This window comes from Phodopus roborovskii, unplaced genomic scaffold (assembly GCF_943737965.1).
Source record: "Phodopus roborovskii unplaced genomic scaffold, PHOROB, whole genome shotgun sequence".
NCBI lineage: Eukaryota > Metazoa > Chordata > Mammalia > Rodentia > Cricetidae > Phodopus > Phodopus roborovskii.
Genome location: NW_026125295.1, coordinates 10810587 through 10837435, shown reverse-complemented (window position 1 = coordinate 10837435; position 26849 = coordinate 10810587). Strand labels below are relative to the sequence as shown.

General features: G+C 48.0%; 1 protein-coding gene across 1 annotated transcript; it reads right to left on the bottom strand.

The window, feature by feature from the left end:
- Nucleotides 1–3980: 3980 nt before the first annotated feature.
- Exosc7 (exosome component 7) lies at nt 3981–26809 on the bottom strand. Its single transcript, XM_051202968.1, has 8 exons — nt 26737–26809; nt 21040–21141; nt 20131–20225; nt 11921–12086; nt 9784–9854; nt 7476–7599; nt 6272–6427; nt 3981–4236 (listed from the first exon to the last, which is right to left on the bottom strand). The coding sequence occupies exons 1-8, from the start codon at nt 26791–26793 to the stop codon at nt 4132–4134; spliced, it is 876 nt and encodes a 291-aa protein (XP_051058925.1). The 5' UTR covers nt 26794–26809; the 3' UTR covers nt 3981–4131.
- Between the last annotated feature and the right edge of the window lie 40 nt (nt 26810–26849).

Here is a 26849-nt window from a genome sequence, read left to right as displayed (position 1 = left end):
AGCCTTTAATCCCTGCACTTTGGGAGACAGGCAGGTTTCTGTGAATTCGAGGCCAGGCTGTTATACAGAGAAACCCTGCCTGGAAACAAACAAACAAACAAACAAACAAAAACAAGGTGCAATAGAAACCCTAAGTAAGACAGACCCCATTTAGCACGCTGTCATTTTCTTAATTGCTTCAGTGGATTTCACAGGCGAAATGGCCCACTGTCTCTCAAGTCTGCCGTCAGTAACAGGTTGGGAACCAGGCAGTGGCGGTATATACTTCTTTAATCCTAGTGCTCGAGAGTCAGGTGGATCTCTGAGTTTGAGGCTAGCCTGGTCTAGGAAACAAGTTTCAGGACTACAGAGAGATGGGGAGGGGGAAGAGGGAGAGAAACAGATTGGAAAAGATTAGCCAGTCTGCTCAGCATATGATGTCCCTGCAAGCTTGCAGTTGGACTCCAAAGTATTACTCAATGGGGCACTGGCAGTAGCTCCTGGGACAGTATTTCAGGAGGCTAGCAACTGGACATCATCTCTGGGTTCCTTCTTCTCTTTTCTATTGTTCCTCTAAGTTTCCTGCCCACACTTCAACCCACCATAGTACTGGGCCTAAACCCAGAGCCTTGTACATACTAGGCAAGCACTCTACACCCCAGACCCTTTCTTGAATTTAAAACAAAACGAAACTTTAGTGGTGCAGCTCTCAGGGCATAGCCTACACAGGGGCCTCTGATGCTTAGGCTGGACTTGTATAACCCTGGTTCCTCCCTTACCCGTGCTGACCTTGGGTCTGCAAAGCGTCCATACCCTCTTGCTCACGCCACTTCTCCCTACCCAGGTGCAGGGCACCAGTACAGCAGCTGCGGTGGATCTGACTGGCCACCGGGAGCCTACCACCTTCATTCCCCACCAACTACTGCTCTGTGGCATGGCTCCCACCAAGTGTCACAGGAGAGCAGCCAGGGCTGGTTTCAGCTGGGACAGATTAATGTTTCTCCAAGGAAACGTGTTGCTAAGTGCTCCACCCTCAAGGAAGACCCCTTTGTGCCAAACGTCCTGCGCTGAGAATAATCTTACCCAGCTTAGAGGCAGAAACCTGGGAAGAGAGTAAAGGGGCACAGACACTTTCCAGGGTCAGGTTTGGCTTGTTTTTCTGTTCTTGGTAAACTTTTAAAAGTCAGACAAAGTTAAAAGACAAAACAAGGTCTGGGCACCCCACCCATATCTGCCCAGACATGAAAACTCTGGCCCACACCCAACCTCTCACAGATGTTTCCCTTCAGCCCTAGCCCTGCTGGCCCCATGTCTGCAGCAATGTGGCCTAGCCTGAGGCTGACTTCCATACACTCTTGAAAGGCAGGCCAGGGCATTCAGAGTAGATGTCCAAGATGAGAGCAAGGCTGGTTCCACCCTTAGGCAAAACCAAACACAAGCAGCTTTTGACCCTGGCTCTGTCCTGTGTCGGGCAGGCCTTGGGAGGTCAGCAACACTACCCAGCCTGGTCTCAGGTTTCACGGAGCTCATAATAATACTTGAGGATGGAAAGGCAACCATGAACCCCATGTTCCAAATCTGGAGAGACACCTGGCGGTTGTGTCTTCTGGTTGTGTTCTCTTCCATAAAACCATCATCTGCCCACGTGGTGTCACGTCAAGGGGCACACAGGAGGCATCTCTGGGAGACAGCTGATAACCCCCAGGTTAAGGGAACGAGGGCAGTGCCGAGGAGCATGCTGAGCTCAGTTCCGAGCTCATCTTTGTGCTCTAGGCTCCCTGACTCCAGCCTGTCTAAGCTCAAACTCTCTCCCCACACATTATCTTGGATTCTGGCAGATGTGAACCCAGCGGTGTTTGGGGATCGCGCAGATTGAGACACTATTATGCTAGCATCAAAGGTGTTGCTGGGACCCGATTCACAGCCCACATCCTGAGTCTACAAAGGCCCTCATGAAAAGACCAGCTGGGGACAGACTGCTTCCAGCAGAAGGTATCTTTTCCAGGGTTTTAGGCCTTGCCACCCTCTTTGCTTTCAGAGCACATTCCTTGCCTCTGATTACACTCTGCTCTTTGGGAACATTGTCTAGTGACCCAAACAAGTTTCTACTAGCTAAGTACCCTTCTCCCTTCATGCAAAACAAACCACCAAGTAGTCTATGGCTCTGGTTCCTACACTGCTGCCCCAACATACAGAACTGATTTACCCACAAACCGGACCTGGGTTTTCCTTTCACATTTTCCTATGGAGCCAGAGGTACATGAGAGGTGTGTGTGAAAACAGGGGCGTGGCATAGGAATCTGGGCGATCTGTTCCATGCTTGTGCCTAACCTGAATGTTAACTTTTATTACCTGTGGGCAAATACAAAGCACTAATTGTCATTTACACACCCCAAAGTGATCTAGCAAAAGCAGTCCTTGGAACTGGAGGCTCCTGTTCCTTATTCACATTTGGGATACGTGTCTGCACCACAACTGTCAATCATTCCTTGTGGGTACACACTAGGCACAGGGCAGAGGATGAACCCTGACTCCTGGCCAGTTGGGAACACCACTGTCATGATGTCATGGTATCCACAGCAGCATGCATTGGGAAAATAAGATGACAGCCCAGCATGTAACTGTGCTGTCAGCAGATAAGCAGCTTCACCAAATGCACAGGTCCAGCTACTTCTTTGCATGGATGGACCTGGTCAGACGAGGGGAGGTGCCCATGCCTCTGAGAATAATGCATGAAGGCTGCAGTGCACACTATGTTCTTTCCATTAGGCGATAAATCCCTAACACCTCACCCCATTTGACTGACTCAAGAAAGAATGCAACAAATACCCCTGGCTGAGATGCTCTCCATGAGTCAGCTACCTCCCAAGGGTCCTATGAGACTGATTTAGGAGCTGTGGTCCTCCTGGAAGAAAGAAAAAAAACACCAAAAAACCCTCCTCTATCCATGAAGCCTTAATCCTACCACACTGCACTGTGAGTAGAGTATCTTCCTTACTATCACCAGAGAATAAAAGTTGGCTGGAGAGTCAAATGACACCACTCCTTAAACGGCCGGCCGTTATAGTGCTGACAAAACACAGTCATCTTACAAAACATCAGGGAGGAGTTATAAGACGAAGGAATTTCAAAACAGGAGTGGAGCTGTGCTAGAACATGCCCAAAACCCAGTCCCAAGCAGGAAGGTTGGGGATCCAAAGGGAAGACTCTGATTCAAAATAAAAACAAGAAAAATCTAAGAATGGTTAAGAAAGGATGGCTAAAGACCCCAGTGGCCACTAAGCCCCTGACCCAAGGGATGATCTCCTGGATTTTGTGGCTGACAGGATGTGGCAGGCACACAGGCATGGGGCCTGGGGCCTCCTCTGGCCATGACTTCCTTATTCCTGGCCTGCAGGGAAAATGAACTGCTTTGTGACACCCCCACCCCACTCCACCCCCCTTAATTTTTCTTCCTTCCTTTCCTTCCTTCCTTCCTTTTTGAGATAGGGTCTCACCACGTATCCTTGGCTGGGCTGGAACTCATTATGCAGATTAGGCTGGCCTCAAACTCATAGAAATCTATCTACCTCTACCTCCCAGGTTCTGGGATTGAAAGTGTGTGCCACCACATCTAAATTTGTGATTCTCACTGTGAAAGCTTTATTATGATGATGATGAAGGAGGAGGATGAAGAAGAAGGAGAAGGAGAAGGAGAAGAAGAAGAAGAAAAGGTATTCACAAAATACTTACCACAAGCCATTTCCTTAAATCACTTTCTTCAAGGAATCTGTTTTGGAGACTGGATCTTGTTAAGTAGCCTCAAGCTTGAAATCCTTCCCAGTGCCAGTGTTACTAGTATATGCCAAGGCACCTAGTTTCTACGGTCTTTATTTCAGGGTTTGCACCGTCCTCTTGTGCCTTGGAAAGCAGGCAGCTCTCTGGAGGACAGCAACTCTTTTCAACGTCATTCTCAGCAGAAGACTGCTAAACAGGATGGAGTCACGGTATAAGGCTGGAGATGCTAGCAATGCCAAACCAGACCACAAAATAGACTTTATTTTTACATGTACAAATGTTGACTTAAATTTTTAACAATTAAGAAAAATATGTACAAACCAGTTTCAATGGAAAAGTGAAATAACCAGTGTCCACCACGGGACTGGAGAGAAATCATCCCAGGAACCCGACTTTCGGCCTCTTGGGGCCCAGGCTTTCTTCCTTGTGCAGAATGCTCTGCAAGGACGTGTGCAGCACCTTGCCCACTCGCTTGCTGCTCTGTAGGATGACAGGGACAGGGCAGAGTGTCATGGAATGTCAGCTGAGGATGCAAAGACGCGCTGCATTCTTTTATGTTGCATTTATTTAACTCTGTGAAGCTGTGCTGCTTTGCCTGCTTAAACACCTGATTGGTCTAACAGAGAGCTGAATGGCCAATAGCTAGTCAGGAGAGAGAAACAGGAGGGGCTGGCAGGCAGAGAGGATAAATGAGAGAGAGAAGATCCGGGAGAAAGAGGAGGAGGAGAGAAAAACCAGGGGCCATGCACCCAGCTACAGAGCAAGCCACTGAGTAAGAAGTAAAGAGTGTATGGAATAGAGAAAGATCAAAGCCCAGAGGCAAAAGGCAGATGGGATAGTTTTAGAAAAGCTGGCTAGAAATAAGCCACACTAAGGCCGGGCATTTATAAGTAATAGAAGACTCCACATATTTACTTGGGATCTGGGTTGGCCCCCAAACAACAAGGAGTAAAGGAAAAAACAAAAGGAAACAAAAAACAAAACCAAAAAACAACAGCGGTCACCACCTGCTGGTGAGGCACAGACTGATCGGAAGCCCCCACCCCCACAATATGCAAACACACCGCAGGCACCCCACACTACAAAGATGTCTAACTCTAGGAAGTAAATGGTCTGATCATTCATGCAAATGAAGGTGGGAGCAAGGGCAGCAGGGGCGGAGAGTGAAGGGCACGCCCGCAGAGGTGCTCAGAGGCTCTCACTTAACCACCAGGCACTTACAACATCTGCCCAACACGTTTGCAGATCTCACTCCCAAAGTCAGGGCAACCTCGGCTCCAACTTCCCAGCCACCTAAGGCCTGGCCCTAAACTCATGGCAAATCCAGGCTGACAGCCCTGGCGCATAGCCACAGGACTCCGGGGAGACCCGTTTATCCTCTACGTGCCTCAGGCTCTTCATCTCACAAAGTGTGAACTATGGAGGATAACAGACCGGGAAGAGCACTAAGAACAGTTCCTGGCATGTAGCATACAATAAACCTTTGCTGTTGTTTAAAACGCCCGGATTTCCCATCAGGTCCTCTGGGGTGAGCCCTAAGGGAAGGTGTGAGCCCCTCTTATCTAAAGGGGTCTTTTGTGAGTCTCCTAGTGCACTCTAACGGCATGCAGAGAAACCCAAACCCAGGCTGCTAAAGAGCAGAGAACAAGAGCTGATGGGCACTGACCACGTATGGGGCGATGGCACACCTGCTCCCCACCCGCCCTTCATACCCTTGGCGTAGCTTAGGCAGCCATCCTTCCCACCCTGTAGGAGACACCTGTAGCCTTGAGCTGGAATGCACAGCCTACACCTGGATGTGGAAGCCTGTGTAAGAAACCTATGAACTACACGGACCGAGCAGAGTCCGGTATGTTTTCCCCGCAGGTGGCCTTCTATAAAAAATTGCATCAACTATGATAAGTGAATGCAGCTGAAGGCAAGGGCACGAAGGGAAGACCCTTCGTCTACACTGTCTCTGTGAGAGAGACCAAGGCCTGGAAGATGGTAAGACATGACGCCAGGTGTGCTCTCTTGTTGTAACTGCAAACATCACGTCACGTTTTGTTGGCTTTAATAACAAATGAGAAGTGCTCTGCCTGCCCTGCCCTTGAGCTGGGATGCCTGGAGTCCTGGCTCGCAGGTGTTCGGAACGTCCTTTGTTGCTCAGAGACTAGCCTTGCTAGCTTTCCCCCAAATACTTCCAGGTTGTGAGGAACCTGCGATGGGCCACTCCTTAGTGCTGCTCCTGTCTACACTCTTTCTGGACGAAGAACAAGTCCTCATCCTGTGATACGGTCATGTGACTCTTTGCATGGTCAAAGTCAGTACCCGAAGACCAAAGTGCAGCCACCGGGGACCAGAGGAGCAGAGACTTGCTGAAGATAAACCCCAGCCCAAATCCCTACCCACTGCTCTCCCAGCACCAAGCTGGGGGCCTGGGTGTGAACGGGGGAGACACATGAATAATGAAGAGGTGGGAAGCCGAACAGTCCCCTGGCCAGGCTGGCAGGCTTGCCCGACACCATGGACTTACCTCCATCATCTCAAAGACGCTCTCAGGGTCCAGGCTTCCCTTCCCCACTTTCCTCATGCCGGTCACGACTCCCTTGCTGGTCACTGACACCAGCAAGCTGGCCAAGGAGCAGGCCTCCTCTTGAAGTGTAGCATCCACCACATGCCGGCAGCCAATCTGCAAGACCGGGGCTGTTTAACACACGTGTGAACAGACCAGAGATCCCAGATTCCCCAGACAGAAAGCCTGCAAGGGCTGCACGTGCATGGCTCACTTCAGGTCTCGTTTAAATTCTGCTCGTTTGGAAAATGCTGGAAGGAATGTTCAACACTGTGAATATGGTCCATTATGCAAATAATATAATAAAAAGACAAAATGGAAACAAGGGGTGTGGGGAAACAGACAGCTCATTAGGGCAGAGGCCACTAGGCTTTCCGACAGGGTACACCGGCAAGAAATGTGTATGCAAGGCCACATTATACCTTGTTCACTCCAACAGTGAATCCAGAAGCCAAGCTAAGGGAAGCAAAACAATGCCACCCTCAGAGCTCTGTTCTACTTGCAGTGGAATTAAGTGGCTGAAATTTGTTTTTTGTTGTTGTTGTTTGTTTTGAAACAAGGTCTTTGTTGTGCAGCTGTGCTGACCAGGTACTGATACATAGGCTAGGCTGGCCTCAAGCTTGCAGGAGCCCTCCTGTCCCTACCTACTGAGTTCTGCAATTATAGACCGAGCCACCGCACCTGGCTCAGCTTCATTTTTATATAACGAGTCTCTTGTGGAGTTAGTCACAATCCCAGCCAACACAGGCCCGAGGCTATGCCAGATGTCAGAAAACCTCTGGGCTTTGTGGAAAACCATACCTGACATGTGACACCTAGGACTGGTCCCAAGCCTCTCAGTTCCTGCATGTGGATATCAGGGTCCTCAGAGGAATACTGTTTGAGAATCTACCAGTGTTCAGCTACCTCGGACTCCGGGGTAGAGGGGGTTAATGGAAAACGCTCAGTGCAATAGAATGCAGAGCTTGCAGAGGGAGCAGGGCAGCTCTACTCTAATGAAGCAGACTTCTCTTGGGACTCATCTGCACCTAATGGAACTGTATTATTAGATTAGGGTTAAAGCTACATCTGTATGGTTTGCACAACTACAGCCTCATCTCAACAGCCTAGGGCAGGGGGAGGCCCACCTCCCGTGAAAGGCGGGGATGCTGAGACAAGCTCGCACCTTACACAGAGTGACAATGCAGGGCACATTCTCCACGCTCAGTCGGATGCAGTCGTAAGGATCGTCAGACAGTTCGATGTCCTTCCCCCCCTCTTCATCCTCCAGAACACGGACCCTTGGTATCCTGGAAACAGAGGCATGACTGAAATTTCATCTACTGGAAGGAGGAATCATACATTTTTTGAGATCAGGAGTTGAATTTTTTTTTTTTTTTTTTTAACAAGCAGGAATTTCGCTAACTCAGTCTTGTTTATATCCTCATGACCTGTCAAAAGTTAAGGCTAGAGCTTCTGAGCCAGGGGCTAAGAGCAATAAATAACATCCTATTTGAACTGTGCAGTAAGCAGTTTGAAATGGGATTGATATGCCAGGCTGGGGTGGGGGGGGCATGGCAAGGGGAGAGGGAGGGAAGGGAGAGAGAGGTGGGGGGAGGGGGAAGGACGGAGGTGGGAGAGAGGGAGGGGAAGGGAGGGAGAGGGAGAGACAGAGAGGAGGGAGAGAGAGAGGGAAGGAGAGAGAGCTTTTCATTTCTTAATTCTTTGGGCCCAACACAGGCAGGGGGTTGGGGAAGACAGAGTGACACCAACTCTTCTGGAGGGTTCCAAGGTCTTTCTGTCCTCTGTCTAAGGGCATCATGGGGTCACTGCTCCTTGCTGCTTGAGGGTGAGACTGACAGACAGCTGTTCATGATCTGGGTAGCTAGGTTTCACAAGCTGATATCCATTTCCCCAGGATTTCCTCACAGCAAATCAGCTTTTAACTCCCTGGCACCCATGGGAACCAGCTAGCCAAAGATGACTCATCTCAGAGGCTCAAGCCACTTCTGAGGACAACCTCCTTTCCCTTTTCGACAAAGCCTGGCTGCTGGTGGTGGTGGTGGTGGTGTGATCCAGTATGCAAACTCTCATCATGGTGGATCGTCTGGACCACGTCTCAGAAGGTCTAACAGAGTCCAGTGGCACAGCGCACAGTTGGGTAGAGGACACTAAAGGTCCAAGTCTCACAAATACTTTATCTTGCAAATTCTTATTTAACTTTCTTTTTATTGTTCTGAAGCTGACACAACAGAAAGGGTCTCTGTGTGTTACACTGACCATAATACCAGCACTGAAAACTAAAGATAGTGACCATTAGAAAATTCCCAGACACACCAAACACAACAGCCATAATCAACGTAGACCAGCCATACAACAGGATGTGAAAGCCGCACGTAGTGACTAGTTTTCCTTGTTCACAAGCCTCTGCAGATGCTGCTGTGTGCATTTTGAGTAGTTTTCCTTGTTCACAAGCCTCTGCAGATGCTGCTGAGTGCATTTTATTCTCCAGAGTTATGAGATTCAGGTTGTTCCACTTTCACCATAAAAAACCATGAGGGACGTTCCAGAATAAACGTATTTGCTCGCTTATTCAAAGTTTTCTTTAGTGTGTATGGTGTGCATGCTTACACATGTGTAGAGGTCAGAGGTATCTTGCTTGATCTCTACCTTATTTTTCTGACAGGGTCTCTCATTGGAACCGTAAGTTTGCTGACTCAGGAAGGCTGGCTGGGAGTTCCTGCATAGGATTAGAGGCCAGTGCCCTGGTTCTCTCACACACACACACACACACCCCACCTCCCCAATGCCTAGCATTTTAAAATGAGTTCTGGGAACTGAAGCAAGGTTCTCAAGCTCTCTACCAATTTGGTTGCCGTAACAGCCTCAATCACAAGTCTTTAACCATCACTGTACCCCAGGGTACCTCAGGAAGTGAACACACATCCACCCACACAGTTACTCAGCTGCCAGACTCTCTTCACAGAGATAGTCAAAGAGATGTCAACACAAATCTTACCTCCCTGTGCATTCATAGCCTATTTATGAAAGGAAACCACGCGGGGGAACCGTTGTTCTTAACTAAAACCAAGTTGCTCCCCTCCTAGAACATTCATACACACAACCAAGGACCGTGTGGGCACCCGTGTGCTAGGTGCTATTGGTAGAAATGGGGCATGAGCAACTGGAAAGGAAATTTTCAGAGCCCACCCTGTAATAAGACAACCTGAAGCTAGGGTGTACTTTTTTGAATCTCTGGTTTCCTAGTACTGTTTACACAGTACACATTGACCAATGAAAACGATAAAAAAATAAACACAAAAATATATATGTATCTTACTTAGTTTTAGATTACAAAATCTCTTTCCTGGAGCTTAACAATTAGGTATCATCCATCTCTTTCAACACTAAAACCACGTTAGTAGAGTTTCCTTGCCAGTGTTCCATGGTAAGTTCCACACAGGCCCGCAGGATTGGTTTTTAGGGAGACTCACCTTGTGTTGAAGAGAGCAGCCTTCACAGCAATGGAAATAGCATCAAACAAATTCCCACCACACTCCAGCAGCTGGGAGACAAGCACAGAGAGGGAAGAAAAAGTCAGCATTACTTATCACTCAGCAGTAACCCAGCTGAGAAACAGATTCCTAAGTCATGCTGAATGCATATTTAAAAAATAAAGATGTGAAACCAGGCGTGGCAGGTCCTAGCTATAATCCCAGGACCCAGGAGGCAGACGAATCTCCGTGAATATGAGGCCAGCACAGTTTACATAGTGAGTTCCAGGACAGCCAGGACTACAGAGTGAGACTCCCCCACCCCCTCAAAAAAAAAAAAAAAAAGCATTAATAAATAAATAAATTGGTTAAATAAAGATAAGGTGGGCTGCCCTCTTTGACTAGCCAAACCATGAGGAGCATAACATGCTCCCTAACTGCAGTGCTGCTATTTCACAGCTGCAGGTACACGTGTACACACACACACACACACGTACACACGTGTACACACACACATGTACACACGTGTACACACACACACACGTACACACGTGTACACACACACGGTCTCCATTACCGTGCTGAAGAGACACACACACACACACACACACACACACACACACACGGTCTCCATTACCGTGCTGAAGACACACACACACACACACACACACACACACACACACACACACACACACGGTCTCCATTACCGTGCTGAAGAGACAAGGTTCTCACAAGCAGTAGGGTCAGGTCATTACCCAAGTGGTGGCTGACTTACTTCTGCCACAGATGGCTCCCAGCTATAATGCAAGACTCACTTTAGCCTTTGCTATCAGATGACCAACAAAGAATATTACATGTACAGAGTCAGGGACACCACTAGCATGTGATTTACGAGACACATGCCCAGTGCTCAGACCTGGCCCACACCACACATTGAACTTGAATCATAAAACCCAGGGTCTACCATTGGCAGACTCTCGCAAGTGAGATTGGAACACACCTCACACCACACGGAAGCGGCAAATCTATACGCCCAGGAAGCCTCTGTCCGAGGTACTGGAAAAAAGCTGATGACCAGACTCCTCAAGGAGATGGAGAAGTCACGTGTTGGGAAGTCATGAATCTCTCCTTCCGGTTTTGATGGGCATGATATTTTATGTATTTATGCATTCATCATCCCTCCTGAGAAAGACCCTTAATAACATCTACCTGTACAGAAATACCTATTGTTGGCCACATTCTTAAGGCCAAAATGAAAATGTAATTCTGGAATTAAAAACTGGATCCTTTCCTCGGGTTTTTTGAGTAAAACACCCAGCACACATTCCCGAGGGTCAGCTCCTGCACTTAAGCCCTGGGTGAGTTCTAAGAGGGCTACACTGAAGTAAACCCAGGGCTCTTCCTGGCATCACAGCACAGCAGTCTCTAACCCCCAGGAAGCCTTGTTCTTACCACGTCCTGCCATCTTCGTTCATGTTTATTTACATGGAATCCAAAAACATGAGCAGCAGTGATTTCAGGAGAGTACCTATGTCCTAATCAGGAACGAGGAACAGGGTACTCAATCTCCTATTCCAGCCTCACTTGGAAAAACTCCTTTCTAGCTGAGGCCTGGAGCCTGGCTCACTCTTCCCTCAGAGGCCAAGAACAGGCAACCGCCTTGCACTGGCCGGCCTCGAACTCACAGGGATCCACCTGCCCCTACCTCCCAAGTGCTGAGCTTAAAGGCGTGTGCCACAACTGCCCAGCGAGTTCTTTACTTCTGTGGATTTCATTTTACCATTGATTGGAGATGACGGTCTAGCTCCTTTTCTTCTTTGGGTCTCTAGTGTCTACTCACCTGAAAATGCATGCAACTCACTAAATTAACATCTGTCTGGTACCAACCATAGGGTCCTCATTTAAATTCCCTTATAACGCCTAAGGGTGATTTCAGGTACAACTCTGCTCTGCCTACAACTTTATTATAGAATGGTGTTATATGTACCACTCACTCATTAATGTTTTGTATTTGTCTCGTAAATAAAAGATTATTACCGGAGACCATCTCTTTTCAAATAATCTGACGGTAGAGGTTGAAAACATGCCTCCATGAAGAGGAAAGAAGCCAATGGGTCTTGGATGCAAGGTGACTCACCAGCACATCCACATAAAGGATCCAGCAGTGCTCCCGAGGACTGATGCAGAGGGAGCTCAAGTCTACGCTGCTCTTGTTGTTAAATATCCGATACAGGGTGTTAGCGATCTCTGTGCCAAGGTCATCACCTCCTCGCCCTTCAAATTCTGGGGTAGCATTGGCTGAACTATACAAGACAGAAACAGAAAAGCCACGTGAGTCTCTACAAACACAAGGAACTTGTTCTCCGAGGAATGCTGGAGAGCCAGCACAAAGGATGTCACCAAGGGCCAAGGGGCAGCCTGCACAAGGGAAAAAGTGAAGTCACTGACAGAGAAAATGGCAGTACAGCTGCCTCGGGGGCCAACAGGTATGTGCGATGGCCTAGCCCTGCACCTGCCGGGGGGTGTGACAGGCCTTCAACAGTCCTTCTTCTGCCAAGGAGGAAGAGATTGGTGGTAATGTGAACCTCAGCCGGTATGATGAACTCTTATCTTCAGAGTAAGATGAACACGCTTCTCTGGCTGGCCTGTGAAGCTAGGACGCCTCACAACTGTGACGTATGGTGTAGAGAGGTCTCTCACTCTCCACACCAGCCCTGGCTTTCAGTGCAGGGTCAGGCCCTTCTGGAACGACTTAGAAAATACATATGGCAGCAGGACAGAGACCAGAAGTTAGGAAAGCGAGTGAAAGCATGAGGATACTGCTGACCTGATAAGTACTTGATGTCATTTGGCATTTTTCAGGAGAGAGGGGAAAAAAGAAATCCTATTTGGACTCTTGATACTTATGCCCAATTACCTCAACAAAGAATTAACTAGAGTTCACGACTCAAAGGCATTATAGGACTTTTTGAGAGTTTTGCAGCCACACTAATCAGCCCGTTAAATCTGTGAGGTCAGTAAACATTACTCACCTGGCAGTAAGAAAGGTAAGGGGCCGGCAACTTCAGCGCAGGCTTGACAAAGTCATCTACAGAAGCATCCTGACTCCTGACAAGCTGGCAGGGGTCAGTGCGTGCCTGCATGGCAAGCTGGACACTGGGGAAGTCGGATGGGGGAGTGGTGGGAATATATGTGGATATATACCATTTATTCTGGAGGGTCAAGAAGCTGCACATCCCAGGAAAGTAGCTATCAACACAGCAAGAGGAGAGATGGGCTCTGGGAGAGCAACACCAGCATTGGTAGCCACAGCTGGGCCCACACCATCTATTTAATGGTGAAAGGAATCTCACTTAGTGATTAATTGTATAACTCTGATTCTCTAATTACCTGCTTATCCCTTATACTATCAGCAAGTAGGACCCACATTTAAAAACATGGAAGAAATTTCACTGCCACCATCGCAATGCGGTGATTTCCAAAACTCTCAGCCAGCCTCAGGTACAGCGGCAAAAAGCAACTCTGTTGAGGAGAAACAGCCAAGACCAAGGACTGCACCTTTGCACGGCCAGCAGCACACAGCCTGTTTCTGGCTTCAACATCAGGCAGCCTCAGGGCACATCACACAGGCCTGTCTCTATGTGCACAAACCAATCAGAGATGCTTGCCCTCACTTCTTATGTGCACTGAACGCAGCAGGCACATCCACAGCCCTGGGAACTGTTCACAGATTCCCCAGTTCAGCTATCTATGCCCATCTGCCCACAAAGCCAGGCCCCATTGTTTCTTTAGGACTAAGCTAATTTAAAGTAAATTTTTACCTATTTAAAATAGCCTTTTATTTTCAAACACATCATTCTTTTAGCATAGCTCACAATCAGGCAGAAAGACAGATTAGAGGCTTCTACAACCATGACTATACAGAGAAACCCTGTCTCAGAAAACAAACCAACCAACCAACAACAACAAAAAACCAACAGAAGGTTCTTTTCCTAGTACACACAAGGCTGCTTGCAACTACCTGTAACTCCAGTCTCAGGGGATCTGACAATCTCTTCTGGCCTCCGCGGAACATCCACACACATAAAATAAAAACAAAGGGGAGGGGCAGAGTAACTGTATCCCGGCAAAGGGTACAGCAGAGCGGAGAGATGAAAGTTCCGTCCATCAGTGGGGCACAATGGAGGGACCCTTGCAACACCTGAGCACAGAGGAGAAGGCCACAGAGACCTTGTCCAAGGGATAAAAATCAAACATCTCACAGGCACTAGCCAGGTAAGGGCATGTGCCCAGACCAAGGGCCAAACAACAGTGACACACTCAACAAGGGAGACCCTGGCATTTCCCAGGCCTGTCTAAAGGCGCTCCAATCTCCCTGGTGTGGAGCATGGCGGTGCACACCTTTAATACCCACACCCAAGAAGGCAGAGGCAGGTGACTCTGTGAATTTAGTCAGCCTGGTGGACAGAGTGGGTTCCAGACCGACCAGGGCTACAAAGTAAGACCTTATCCATCCTTCCTTCCTTTCCTTTCTTTCTTTTTTCTTTTTTTCTTTTTTTGGCTTTTCCAGACAGGGTTCTCTGTGTAGCCCTGGCTGTCCTGTAATTCACTCTGTAGACCAGGCTGCCTGCCTCTGCCTCCCAAGTGTGGGATCAAAGGTGTGCGCCATTACTGCCTGGCAAGACCTTGTCTTCAAAAAAATCCTCTGGAAAAATAAAGCACACACCACATAACAGAAACTACCCTTACAGGCTGTCTCAATTACACATGTTTACTATGTGCTACCACGCTTAGCACCGCGAACGTACCAGGCCGTTTTGTCCTCACAGAAATTCTAGGCAGCACCAATGGTCTTATCTTTATTTTGCCATGGTATTGGGAAATAACACTGGGGTTTCACAAATGCCAGGAATGCTCTTTACCAAAGAGCTACACCCTTAACCTCTGACACAGTTTACGTAACGAGAGGGGTCAGACAGGCTGCACAGCTTGCTGGGGGTCACAGGGCGCTAAGGGTCTAACTCAGGCAGGCACTTCAGGCCTTGCCAGCAGCCCCCTTGATGTGCCCAGGAGCTCAGCTTCAAGTGTGAGCTCAGATTAGCTTTGCCTTGAGATTTGCATTTTGCCTCTGGTATCAAAAGGGTATTCTAGTCATGGGACTTATTATGAGACAGCAGTTATGGTCAAAGAAAGAAGGTCTAATGAAAACCTCTGTTGAGAGAGAGAAAGAGAGAGGGAGAGGGAGGGAGGGAGGGAGAGGGAGGGAGAGAGAGAGAGAGAGAGAGAGAGGGAGGGAGGCAGGGAGGGAGAAACACATGCAAAGGCTGGTATTTCCAGGCCTGTTTACATGCACCATCACAGAAGGTCATAAAACCAAATGCTATGAGTTACCAAACCAACTCAGAACCCCCCCCCCCAGAAAGCATGCTCCAGTCCCTCCCCACCCTCCTATTTGTCCCCTCTACCTCGCTCTGCTGGCATATCTCTTGCATAACTGGAGGGTGAGCTCAAAGCTTGTCTACCTGCAGTGGCACTCCAGACTCTGAGTCCACTGTGGCTCCTCCTAACTGATATAGCCTGAAAAATCTACACAGCCTGGGGACAGGACAGGCCACATAGAGAATGGCCGGCTCCTGTGTGTACACACTCTCATTTCTGAGACTGCAAACCTTCCACACATACAGGATGGCGAGAACAGCAGCCCATTCTCAACCTTGCTTTATAACCTCTGATGTCTCTGCTAATTATGTCATCGGCCCTAGAGACCCAGTACAAACAACCTAGGTGGCGTTCTAAGCCATCTCTCTGCTTTGTCACCATGCCCAGCCCTTCCGCCAAGAACGGTGTTCTCCTGACAGGCAAAGGACAGCTCCACCCACCAGGTTTCAAAGGCTGGCTCTGTGCTAGGGAAAAATACACACAATCATACTGAAAACCAGTTAAGATCACACAGGAAACTAACGGATACTTGGCATATTGAAACCCAGGTGTGACAAACATTCTCCTGAATTCTCCAAGTAAAACCCAAGCCTTTCCGAGGTCCAAAAGCTCTGAGAGAAAGTCAGCAGGTGAACTTCCACCCAAAGGGTCTGCCACCTAGTGGCAGCTCAAGTGACTAACAAGCAGCCTGCTGAATTCTGGCTATAGAGGGAAACCAAGTTTTAAGTTTAAGATTTCTCATTTAATGGGGGCTTTTCTCAGTTACTACAAACAAGGCAAAGACCTATGAGGAGGTTTGAGGTCTATTTTGCTGCCCTATTAGTGTAAGTGCAGCCTGGCATTGCTGGAGTTGGGCTGGGTCAGGGTAGCTGGTTCTTTTCTAACAGGCCGAGACATACCAAGGTGTGAGGGTGTTTCGCCTTCCCAAGAAGCAGGCCAGCAGGGTGTTGGTGGCGCACGCCTTTTGTCCCAGGGTTCGGGAGGCAGAGGCAGGTGGATCTCTGTGAGTTCAAGTCCAGCCAGGTCTACAGAGCTAGTTCCAGGACAGGATCCAAAGCAATACAGAGAAACCCTGTCTTGAAAAACCAAAACCAACAAACCTACCAACCAAACAAAAAAACCCAAAAAACAAAAAACTTGTTATCCTTTCAGGAGTTGGAGAGGTGGCTTAGTGGTTAAGAGCACTGGCTGCTGCTCTTCCAGAGGACCAGGATTCAATTCAATTCCTAGCACCCACATGGCAGCTCATAAGTGCCTGTAATTCCTGTTCCACCTTCACACAGACATGCAAAATGTCAATGTACAGAAAATACAAGTAAATAAATAAATCATGGAGGGGGGGAGGAGGCCTGATTGAGGAGGCAGTGAGGACCATTGCCTACCTAGGTCTATACTACCATTCCGAGATAAACCTGAAGAGAATGAGTTACCATAAAAGCAATTAGCTCTGAGAGACCAGTACGTCTGAGTACTTAAATAACAAACACCTGCAAGCTGCTGATAAGGAATTAAATCAAGCTGGGCTCAGAGTGATGGGGGGGGGGCTCCATGGCAACACCACTTATAATTCTTGCCTCCCACTGGTGAGCTACTGTCAGAGCCTGCACACAGGAGCGCTTCAGTGTGAGGCTTGCATACTGCTGGGCTCACCACAGGCACCCAAGGGCCATTTCTGCTTTCTAGGCAGCAAGAAAGGGATTGGACTTCTGAAGTCTCAAGTGAGGCTTGAGAACAGATGGCAGCCTGCAGGAGCTGGCAGAGTCATCGTCTACATCAAGTGAGGTTTTGTGACTCGTAGGGAGCCCCAGAAGCACTGATAAGGGTACAAGGAACGAACTAACTTGTGTTACAAACCCTTCTCTGCTTCTGTCTCCTCTGAAGTTTTGTTTTGTTTGAGTACTAGACAAGAGTCCCATTGCTTACTGACTCACGTACCTGAGCTCCTCACTGCGGATTCTAGGCAGGCACTCTACCACTGAGCTACATCCCCTCTTATTTTATTTATAGTTAAGAAGAATTGGAAGTTTTAGTAAAGGCATTTCAACATGGGCTTAATCATGGGGGTTAGGAGAGAAAGACTGACTAAGAAGAAAGTAGGGCATGCCGGAGAGCACGGGTGTGACTCTGCCTCCAGGGCCAACCCCGCTTGCTAAGCCTTGGAAAGAAGCTAGGATTCACTGCCTTGAGACTATTCATCCATCCTCCCTGGAAACAGGAGCTCCTAGTGAGTCCTCGGAGACTGAGAAGGGAGGACAGCCATTCTCAGCCAGTCCAGTGAGGCTGCCTCACTCAAAACCCTGGGCGGGAGCAGCTGACACAATCTCCTCACACTGGGCGTCTTACACCCAGCTTACGGTGGCACAGAGGAATTCCACCCTGCGGCCAGCCAACGTGTCTCTGTGCCAGGCAGTGTTCCCTGAGACCGGCAGATGCCGCACACAAAAACATGACTGCCAGAGTTGGGGTTCATTCTGTACCTCGGCTGTGTGAGCCCGTGGTCCCTCAACATTAGGCATCCCTCTGGACCAGGCTCCTGTCAGTTTTGCCACAGACTTTGAAAAAGATAAAACAGGACCAGCCATCCACACTCATCTTCTACTTGCTAAGCAAGCCCTACTAAACTTTACTCACTGGGATGAAGACAACAGCCTCTGGGCTGCTGCTGTGAGTCCCAGGGGTGAGGAGGAACAGATAATTTTATATGTCTTGGAGAAGGTCACAAATCAGTGTCCAGTGAAATCTTCCCTTTCCTGCACCCCACATCTGAGTAAAGCACCCCTTATAATGTAGCCAGCATGTCTTTGGTCTGCCCAGGATGAGAGGCAGAAAACAAGAGAGGAAAAGGAAAGCAATCACAGCTCCTCTGTCGGTAAACAATGGGATTTGCAGATGAGGCCAGGAAGACATGCTGCTTCCTTCAGCAGCAAAGGAGGGGGGGGGGGGGGTTTGCACCGCTACAGTACACCCAACCTGCAGGATGAGATGGCACCAAGATAACCCAACTAGAGACTGTTGGAGAAGGGGATGGAAGAGCTGGAAAGAAAACTGGCCAGAAAGAGGAACAAACATCATTCCTCCCAAGCTCAACATCTTTCTTAGACTGGCCTATGCTGTAGGAGCGAAAGAGGAAGACACAGAGTCACGCACACCTGAGCCGCACTCTGGCCCTCTGACCCTGGGCAGGCACCTCCTCTCTATACACTTCGTTTGTCTTCTCTCACAGGGGTCCCGTGCCCGGAAACGAAGACGGGAAAATTAACTACCATACAAACATGGGCCCACTTGTGCGGGAAGGGCTGACACAGTGGCCACTGTGCTGAGACTTTGATAACTGGTTTCAGCTATGCTTTCCTTCGAGGAGACTGAGCTATGCAACAGTAGAGGATGCGTATGTGACCACACACACTAAAAGTCCTAGGCGAAGAATCTCTGAGTGGGGCCTACAAAACTGACAAACTTCAGCCATGTGTACGACCACCTGCTGAGTCCCATGGTCTCCTCTCAAATGTGGAGGACATCTTGGAGCTATAGGATACACACACACACAAACACCCCTAGACCCAGCAAAAGTCGGAGGGGATCTTAAGAATGTTTCCTGCTCTGGAGGTGGTAGAACTGGGAGGATGCAGTATCTAACTTTATTCAGAGCATCAGCTCTCATGAGTTCAAGCCGTGTATAATCAGGACAGGCTGCACGTGACAATAGCATGTTTCTCCATAGTCTCATAAACAAATAGCAATCACCAGTTGTAATAAATAATCTGAAGTAAACGCACTCCTACCCATTGCACCTGGGGGGCATGAAAGCACATTCCAGGAACAAGTCTGTGCTTTTGACGAAGCTGAGACTCTTGTTTTCTTGGCGTTTTCTCACAAGCACTCAGAACTCTCACAGGACTCCATTCCTGGACTGTGTTTGTTCCAACAAAGAGGGCCTGCTGTTGTCAACACTAGCGTCTAGAAGCAAGCAAGTCAGGGACAGAAGTTGAGATGAGGCCATACAATAAAAGTCTCAATCCTAGGAGCTAGAAGAGTAGGCTCAGTGGTTAACAGCACTTGCTGCTTTCTCAGAGGAAATAAGTTCAATTCCCAGCACCTACAACCATTTGTAACTTTAGCTCCAGGGCATCTGATGCTCTCTTCTGGTCTCTAACGGTGCCAGGCATGCATGTGGTGCTCAGATATATATACGTGGGTAAAATATCCATATGCATAAAATAAATAAAAAGTTGACAACCCCCAATTCTAGAGGAGGAAAGGCAGTAAGGTTTCTGAATCTCACGAGAGTCAGTTGCTGTCTAGAAGCTGCTCTGTTTTCAGTATTCCCAATCACCACATGTTAGACTGAGGCAAAACAGTCTGGCCCAGGGCTTGACGCATACAACACAGAACCCTGGTTCTTCCCAGCACGTCTGCTGCCTGCGTTATGCCCACTTTACCAGCTTGCCAGGCTGATTCTAGACCCACTTGCCATGCAAAGCATGTGTTCTCTGCAGAGAAGGGCAGGAAGAGAAACGGTGCTGTGGCCCAACGATCCACACTCCCCTTGCTTGCTGTTCATCAAAGCACCTTACCATTTACAATTTCACTTAACCCTTATAATGACAGTGTGCTGCGCTTCCGAGCCGATGGCCCTTTTCAGACAGAGAAAGAAAGCTTATCAGGAGCCAGGTAATTAAAACAAGGCCAGGTTCTCCTACGGCCTGGCTCTTTACAGGTGAGTAAACACAGCCTAGATTAGTGAGTGGCTGAACAAACATGACACCGTTCACCTTCTGAATCTTCCTCTTTCAGCCTCCTTTCCAGTGGGAGGCAGAGAGTGCAGAGATTAAACCCCGTGCTCTAGCACCAAGTGGCAACCCCAGCACGCCTTCCCTTTTCCTTTAAAACAGCCTGCGCGGTACTGACCAGTCCACAAAGAACTCCAGGTAGCCTTCACTTGGCTTCTCCAGCTTCGGTGTCCCCATTTCTGCTTTCACTCCCACCAGGATGTCTGTGTGACCCTGCAGACACATACAAGATGCCCGCGTGACCCTGCAGATACATGCAAGATGTCTGTGTGACCCTGCAGACACATACATACAAGATGTCTATGTGACCCTCTGTGACCCTGCAGACATATACATACAAGATGTCTGTGTGACCCTGCAGACACATACAAGATGCCCGTGTGACCCTGTGTGACCCTGCAGATACATGCAAGATGTCTGTGTGACCCTGCAGACACATACATACAAGATGTCTGTGTGACCCTCTGTGACCCTGCAGACATATACATACAAGATGTCTGGGTGACCCTGCAGATAGACATACAAGATGTCTGTGTGACCCTGCAGACACATACAAGATGTCTGTGTGACCCTGCAGATACATGCAAGATGTCTGTGTGACCCTCTGTGACCCTGCAGACACATACATACAAGATGTCTGTGTGACCCTCTGTGACCCTGCAGACATATACATACAAGATATCTGTGTGACCCTGCAGATACATACATACAAGATGTCTGTGTGACCCTGCAGACACATACTAGATGTCTACATACAAGATGTCTGTGTGACCCTGTGTGACCCTGCAGACACATACAAGAGTCCCTGCTCAGGAACGACCACACTCCTTTTCCAGACAGGTATGGTATTGTGGCTTGAGGGGAGGTATTCTAAGATGAGGGGTGGATCCGGAGAGATGCATCCTCCCAGAATGGCTTAGGGACTGGGATCTCCCCAGGCCCAATGTGCACCCTCCCAAAGCCAGCCAGCAGGGCCTGTAGCGGACTCTTAAGGCTTACCCCCCTCTCTACCTGGGTTTGAACTTACCAGCTTGACTCTGGCAGATCCACTGGTGTTAGACACTACATCGGTCTCTACTTCAACACACCGATAGTCCTCACAGCCACGGCCATCCACCCGAAGGTCTTCCTAATGGAGCAACAGGTTTCAGAGTGTGATCCCAGACTCACAGACTCCCTTCCTCCCCCGGAGAAATACAGTCAATTGCCATTTTTCTCAGTGAGTCACACCAATTCTGCCCTCATTACTACTAACGATACTACCAGGTTAATGAAGGAAGAGACTCAAGTGACTTCTCCCATAGATATTGTTCACAAAGCTGGGGTTTCATGCCAGAGGGGTTTCACTACGAAGGCAGGCTGTATTTTGATGTACAGAACACATGCACAAAAACAAGCAAAAACTGACAAAGAATTAATAAAGAAGACACCCCCTCTCCAAACCTACAAGGCTGTGCTCTGCTAGAGCTAGACACCACAACTGTCTTGACTGGAACCCTGTTCACCCCAAATTCAGTTCACAAGACCTGTTATGTACAGCCTGAATACTTGACCTTCTAAAACAGAGTCAACAGACTAATGCAGGTGAGCTTGTTTCTGTGGCAACACAGCCATGCCCATTCCCTTAGGCACTCTGAATGCTTTCCCAACATTAGCTGAGGGGATGAGGGGACCCTACAAACTCGCACCTGTCCTTTCTAACCCCTAGTGCCTAAGATGACTCCCAGAGTCCAGGGCTGCCTATCCCTTCCGCCCATCTATTTATGTTTTCTGTTGTTTACTTACCACTGCACAACACATAGATACCCATTTTATGTTGGACTTTAATGTTTGTCACTCAAAGCATGTTGGTACCTTTAGGTTGGCTCTGTGCTCTTTCAAGCCTTCCATATTTATGACAACACAAAATGTTCAGGTCATTGGTTAGTTTTCCCTGCCTTTTACCCAAGGAGCCCTGGTTCCTCTTACTGGCATACAGTACTCAAGAACAGCTAAGTTCGCTGATTCTAAACCCTCACAGCAAACAGAACTGAAATATACACACACACTGATTAATATATCTTCATTTCGTTCCCTATCTATCAAGAAGCCTTGAGTTCAAATCAATAGCTCATTTCCCATCTATTGTGCCCAGTTCATTCCAGAAGTTATTTTTCTTATTTGTAACTTTTTTTTTTCTCTAGAGGGAGAGATAAGGAGAAACCTGGCTGTCATTATCTATCCCCTACTTCCATAAATTCTCAGTATATAAGCTGTTTCAAGGCTGCTAACTATTCTCCCTGTAGAAATAAACTTTCCAGTGGAGTACAGTTAGAAACAATGTTCTCCATTCTTGCCCTCCCCCCTCAATTTTCACTTGTAAACCAAACCCATTTGTAACTGTTTATATTTCAGTTAGGGCTCACTGAATCCTAGTTACTCTTAATTACTTATTTTCCTTTCCATGTGTATGGACTGTCACTATGACTCTACAAGTCAAATAAGCCCAGGGTAACTCCTCTCCACTTTATTTGCCCTGTGTTCCTTTCCATGCCCCCTCCTCATCTCTTTCCCACCAATAACAGGCCTCTTGTTGATTTGTTTTTCAAGGCAGGGTTTCTCTGTAGCTTTGGAGCCTGTCTTGGAACTAGCTCTGTAGACTAGGCTGGCCTCGAACTCACAGAGATGTCCTGCCTCTGCTTCCCCAGTGCTGGGATTAAATACATGATGTGCCACCACTGCCCAGTTTTTTTTTTTTTTCTTTTTTTTAAAGAAAAATAATAAAAAGGGTCTGGAGAGATAGCCCACTAAGAACACGTACTGCTTTTCTAGACCTGTATAGAGTTCCCAGTGCCTATGTCACTTGACTTATAACCACCTGTAGCTCTAGCTCCAAAGGATCCAATGCTTCTGGCTTCTGGGGCACCTGTACTCACGTGTGCATATAACTGTAGTGAGATATTCACTTTGTCCACACCTGTGGCACAGACCACGCCCATTGGGGTGGGAACAGGGGCAGACGTTACCTGGGGGAACTAAGACTGAGGAGGGGCCCCTGGAGCTCTCTTGCTTGCAGCACCAGGACAGAAGTACATCCAGAGGCATCCTTGGGACCAGGAACCTGCTGGTGTCCATCTGTCTATGTTGTAAATTATTTCTCCCTGAATAAACATCTATTCAGCATTTGTTTCTCCGGATCCTTATTAAACCTCAATATGTAACCACACAAATAATTAAAATTGAGAACTTCATCAGGTTCTCAAAGGTGTTGATGCTACCAAAACTTATCTTTAATCTGTCAGGTTAACTGCCTATTTATTTTGAGAGGTTAAACAGAAAAAAATCCAAACACTGCTATATGTTCCCATCTAACAACATAACAGTGACCATCTGTCATACTAGCCTCAGCCTGTTAACCATTCTTGTGACTTGTTACCTCCACATGGGTCTGCATGGGTATCAGAAAAATAGTCATCTGACTATGCCTTTCCAGACGTCAATAATTCAACCTTCTGGGAAACCTACACATTTTCCTCTCAAGTATGATATATATTCTAGTCCCTCAAAGGGAAAGCAAACAGAAAACACTCAAGAGGATAAAACAACCTGTCCGTGCATCGCTGAAATGGGAATAATAATAATAATAAAAACCCATTAACAAAAAAACTAGGCCGGGGCAGAGACAGGTGGATCTCTGTGAGTTTGAGGCCAGCCTAGTCTACTGAGTTCCAGGACAGGCTCCAAAGCTAGAGAGAGAAACCCTGTCTCAAAACAAAACAAAACTAGTTTTCCTTATACAGTGCTGAGGAAACTGTCTGGACCTGCGTGGCTTGGCCCAGCACCTAAAGCCATACCATGGTTTTTAATCTATTTAATTACATTCTGAGGGGCAAAGGGATCAATCTATATATATTGGATACTTAAAAGACTGAAGGCTCCAGTTTGGAGGGGAAGGGAAGGGAGCAGTTTCTGGGCATCATGATGGCATGGACCCTGCCCTTCTCAGCAGAGACTGAGGGCTTCTGGACGTTGGGCTTGCACCCGTTGACTTGCATAGCTATTACCCACATTGTTACAACAACTCTGCTACTCAGATGTGGTACAAGGCAATCAGTGTTACTACTTCAACATACACAGGAGGGTTCCAGACTAGAAGTAGCTCTTGAGGGTGACCTCTCCATCTACTTTGCTTTGACATGTCCAGTACCTCAGCATTTCTTAGAGGAGAACTGAGATTTAAGTATCCTCTTACTATAATATCACCTCATCTGGCCCAGCTCTGCAGGACCAGGCCCAAGAAATGTCAAGTACAACGAGATGGCAATTGTTATTTCCGCTTTCCAATCCTCCTGAGCAGCTCTGCATCCCTTTGAAAAGATGTGGCTCGATAAGGTCACAGACAGGGGCACAAGCTTTCTGTGTCATGGGTTTGTAAATGGAAAGGGCAAAGGGCTAAATAGGAAATGTGCTGGGGACTAGTTTTAGTCCTGAATGGTCAGACTGAGCAACTGATGGCTGACATCTCAATCTTATCAATAAAGACCAGATAAAAAGATTAAGCTAAAAGGCAAAGACACAGAAAAGGAGCAGAAATACAGAGAACATCAGCTGAGCTATGTCTTCCTCTCACAGCCAAGAACAAAGAAATGAAATAGCTTTGACAGAGCCCCAAGAGGAAAGGCTCTTTGAAAGCCTAATCAATAGCCATGACCTAGTTTGGCTATGAAGCCACAGTTACAACACTCAGTAAGTAGACAGACCAGGGAAAAGCCCACAGGGCTTATAGCTCTGGAGTTGCGGCCTCCTGAGTTACTACCCTCCTCCAACCGGGCCAGAGGTAGGTATGTAATCCAAGACGTGCCACGCAAAGGGAGAACAGGTCTTTATGTAATGAACCACGAGCGGCCCAGACCAATTCTCTCAGTGGAATTGGATCACTGATCTAATTAACATTCGGTGGGCTAGCCCAATATGGTGGCACACACCTTTATTCCCAGCACCCAGGAGGCAGAGGCAGGTAAATCTCTATGAGTTCCAGGACAGCCAAGGGTACATAGTGATACCCTGTCTCATAAAAGCAAAGAGTTGTTAGGCCATGGTGTGATAGAGGGAATGAAGAAACCATGAAAAATTATAGGTACAGAGGTGTGGGGGGGGCAGATTGCACCAAGATGGAGGGGAAGCTGGACAGCAAGTGGCCACTGAGAAAGGATATAGTCCGGCAAAAGAACAGCAGACCAATCACCAGAGATAGTCACTGATCACTACAGCTATTATGACTGAAGGCATAATAAAAATAAACCCATTTTCCCCCCTTTCAGGTCATTTAATCTGAAGAACTTAAATCTCAACAGCTTTTAATGCAGTCATCACGAAGACCACATTTCTGACAGAAAAATAAAATAAAATAAACTGAAAGGGAGCAACATCTCCCCCCCCCCCATGAACACTTTAACATTCCCTCATAACACCATTCTGCATACACCCCACTATCCCTAAACTTGAACTGAAAAACTAATGAGTTTTGGGTTTATTACACAACCTATTGACTAAATATTGGTATTTCTACTCTATAAGGAGCACAGAAGATAACGATATGTCATATGGTTTAAAAAAAAAAAAAAAAAGGCCACAGCCTTCACTTGCATTAAGGAGTTTAAATGGTAACAGGTTGCCTTAATCTGATCGACTGCAGGGAGAAAGAACGCTTGCAGAATAACAGATAGTCTCCAGGTTAACACTCTTCACCTCTTTCTCTTGATTGTCCAAAAGTAGGGATGACCACACATTGTGGAATTCACTATAGCTATCCAGGAATCTAAGCTAAAACAGGAAAATCAACAACTATACCAGTGTATAGTCTGCTTTGAAGAAAAAAATAATAATAATCTTCCCAGCCAGGGTTCCCAGCCTTCTGCCAAGGCAGGACTGATGCAGTTACACAATGAGCTCCACACCTGCCTAAGATACAAAGACCCCGTTCCAGCCACCCACCCCCTCCAAAAAAAAGGGAGGGTAAGGAGGGCTGGGGATGGGGCTGTGGTAGAATGTCTCCTAGCACGCACAAGACCATGAGGTTCAATTCTCAGCACCGCCAAAGGAAAACCGAATCACTCCCCACTCTTCTGTACGCCATACCTATGTGTGAGTGTGATTTTTCTTGAGGCTGGGTCTTTATTGCTCAAGCCGGTCTTAAACCCCCGATTCTCTTGTCTCCACTTCCCAAGTCCTGGGATGACAGGAGCCTTGTGCATTCTAGGCAAGCACTCTACTACTGAGCTGCATTCCCTTCTCCCCCCCACACACACCTTTTAGGGGGTGAGAGGGAGGGGGTCGCTGTTAGTTTATATTTTGAAGGGATCTCCCCCTTCGGGTGCATGGCCTCTATCTATCTATCTATCTGTCTGTCTGTCTGTCTGTCTGTCTGTCTGTCTATCTCGGTGCAATGCGTGCAGACGTCCAACCCGGATTCCGGTTACAGGGTCTCAGGCGCAGGCCCCTCAGCGCGCGGGGTCCAGAAGGACATTCCTTCGCTAAGCAGCAGCCTCGGGAGACGCCCGTCGTTCCCCGACGGGCTAGGAAACCTCCATCCCGAGAGCTGTGGAAATCAAGGCATTGCGGGATGCACGCTCGCCGCAGCCCGCACGAGGCCTCGGAGCGTCGGTCTCGGCCACGCAGCCGCCCCCGCCCCGCCCCTCTTCCCCGAGTGCTACCTGCACCCTGCACCCGCGGCCGCCACCGCTACCTGCACGCCATGAACGATGTAGACTTTCTCAGCCTCGCTCAGCGCCACCGACGCCATGCTGCTCAGCTCACCCGGCGCGCTTGCGCGCTGACGCGTCATCAGCTCGCGCCCCG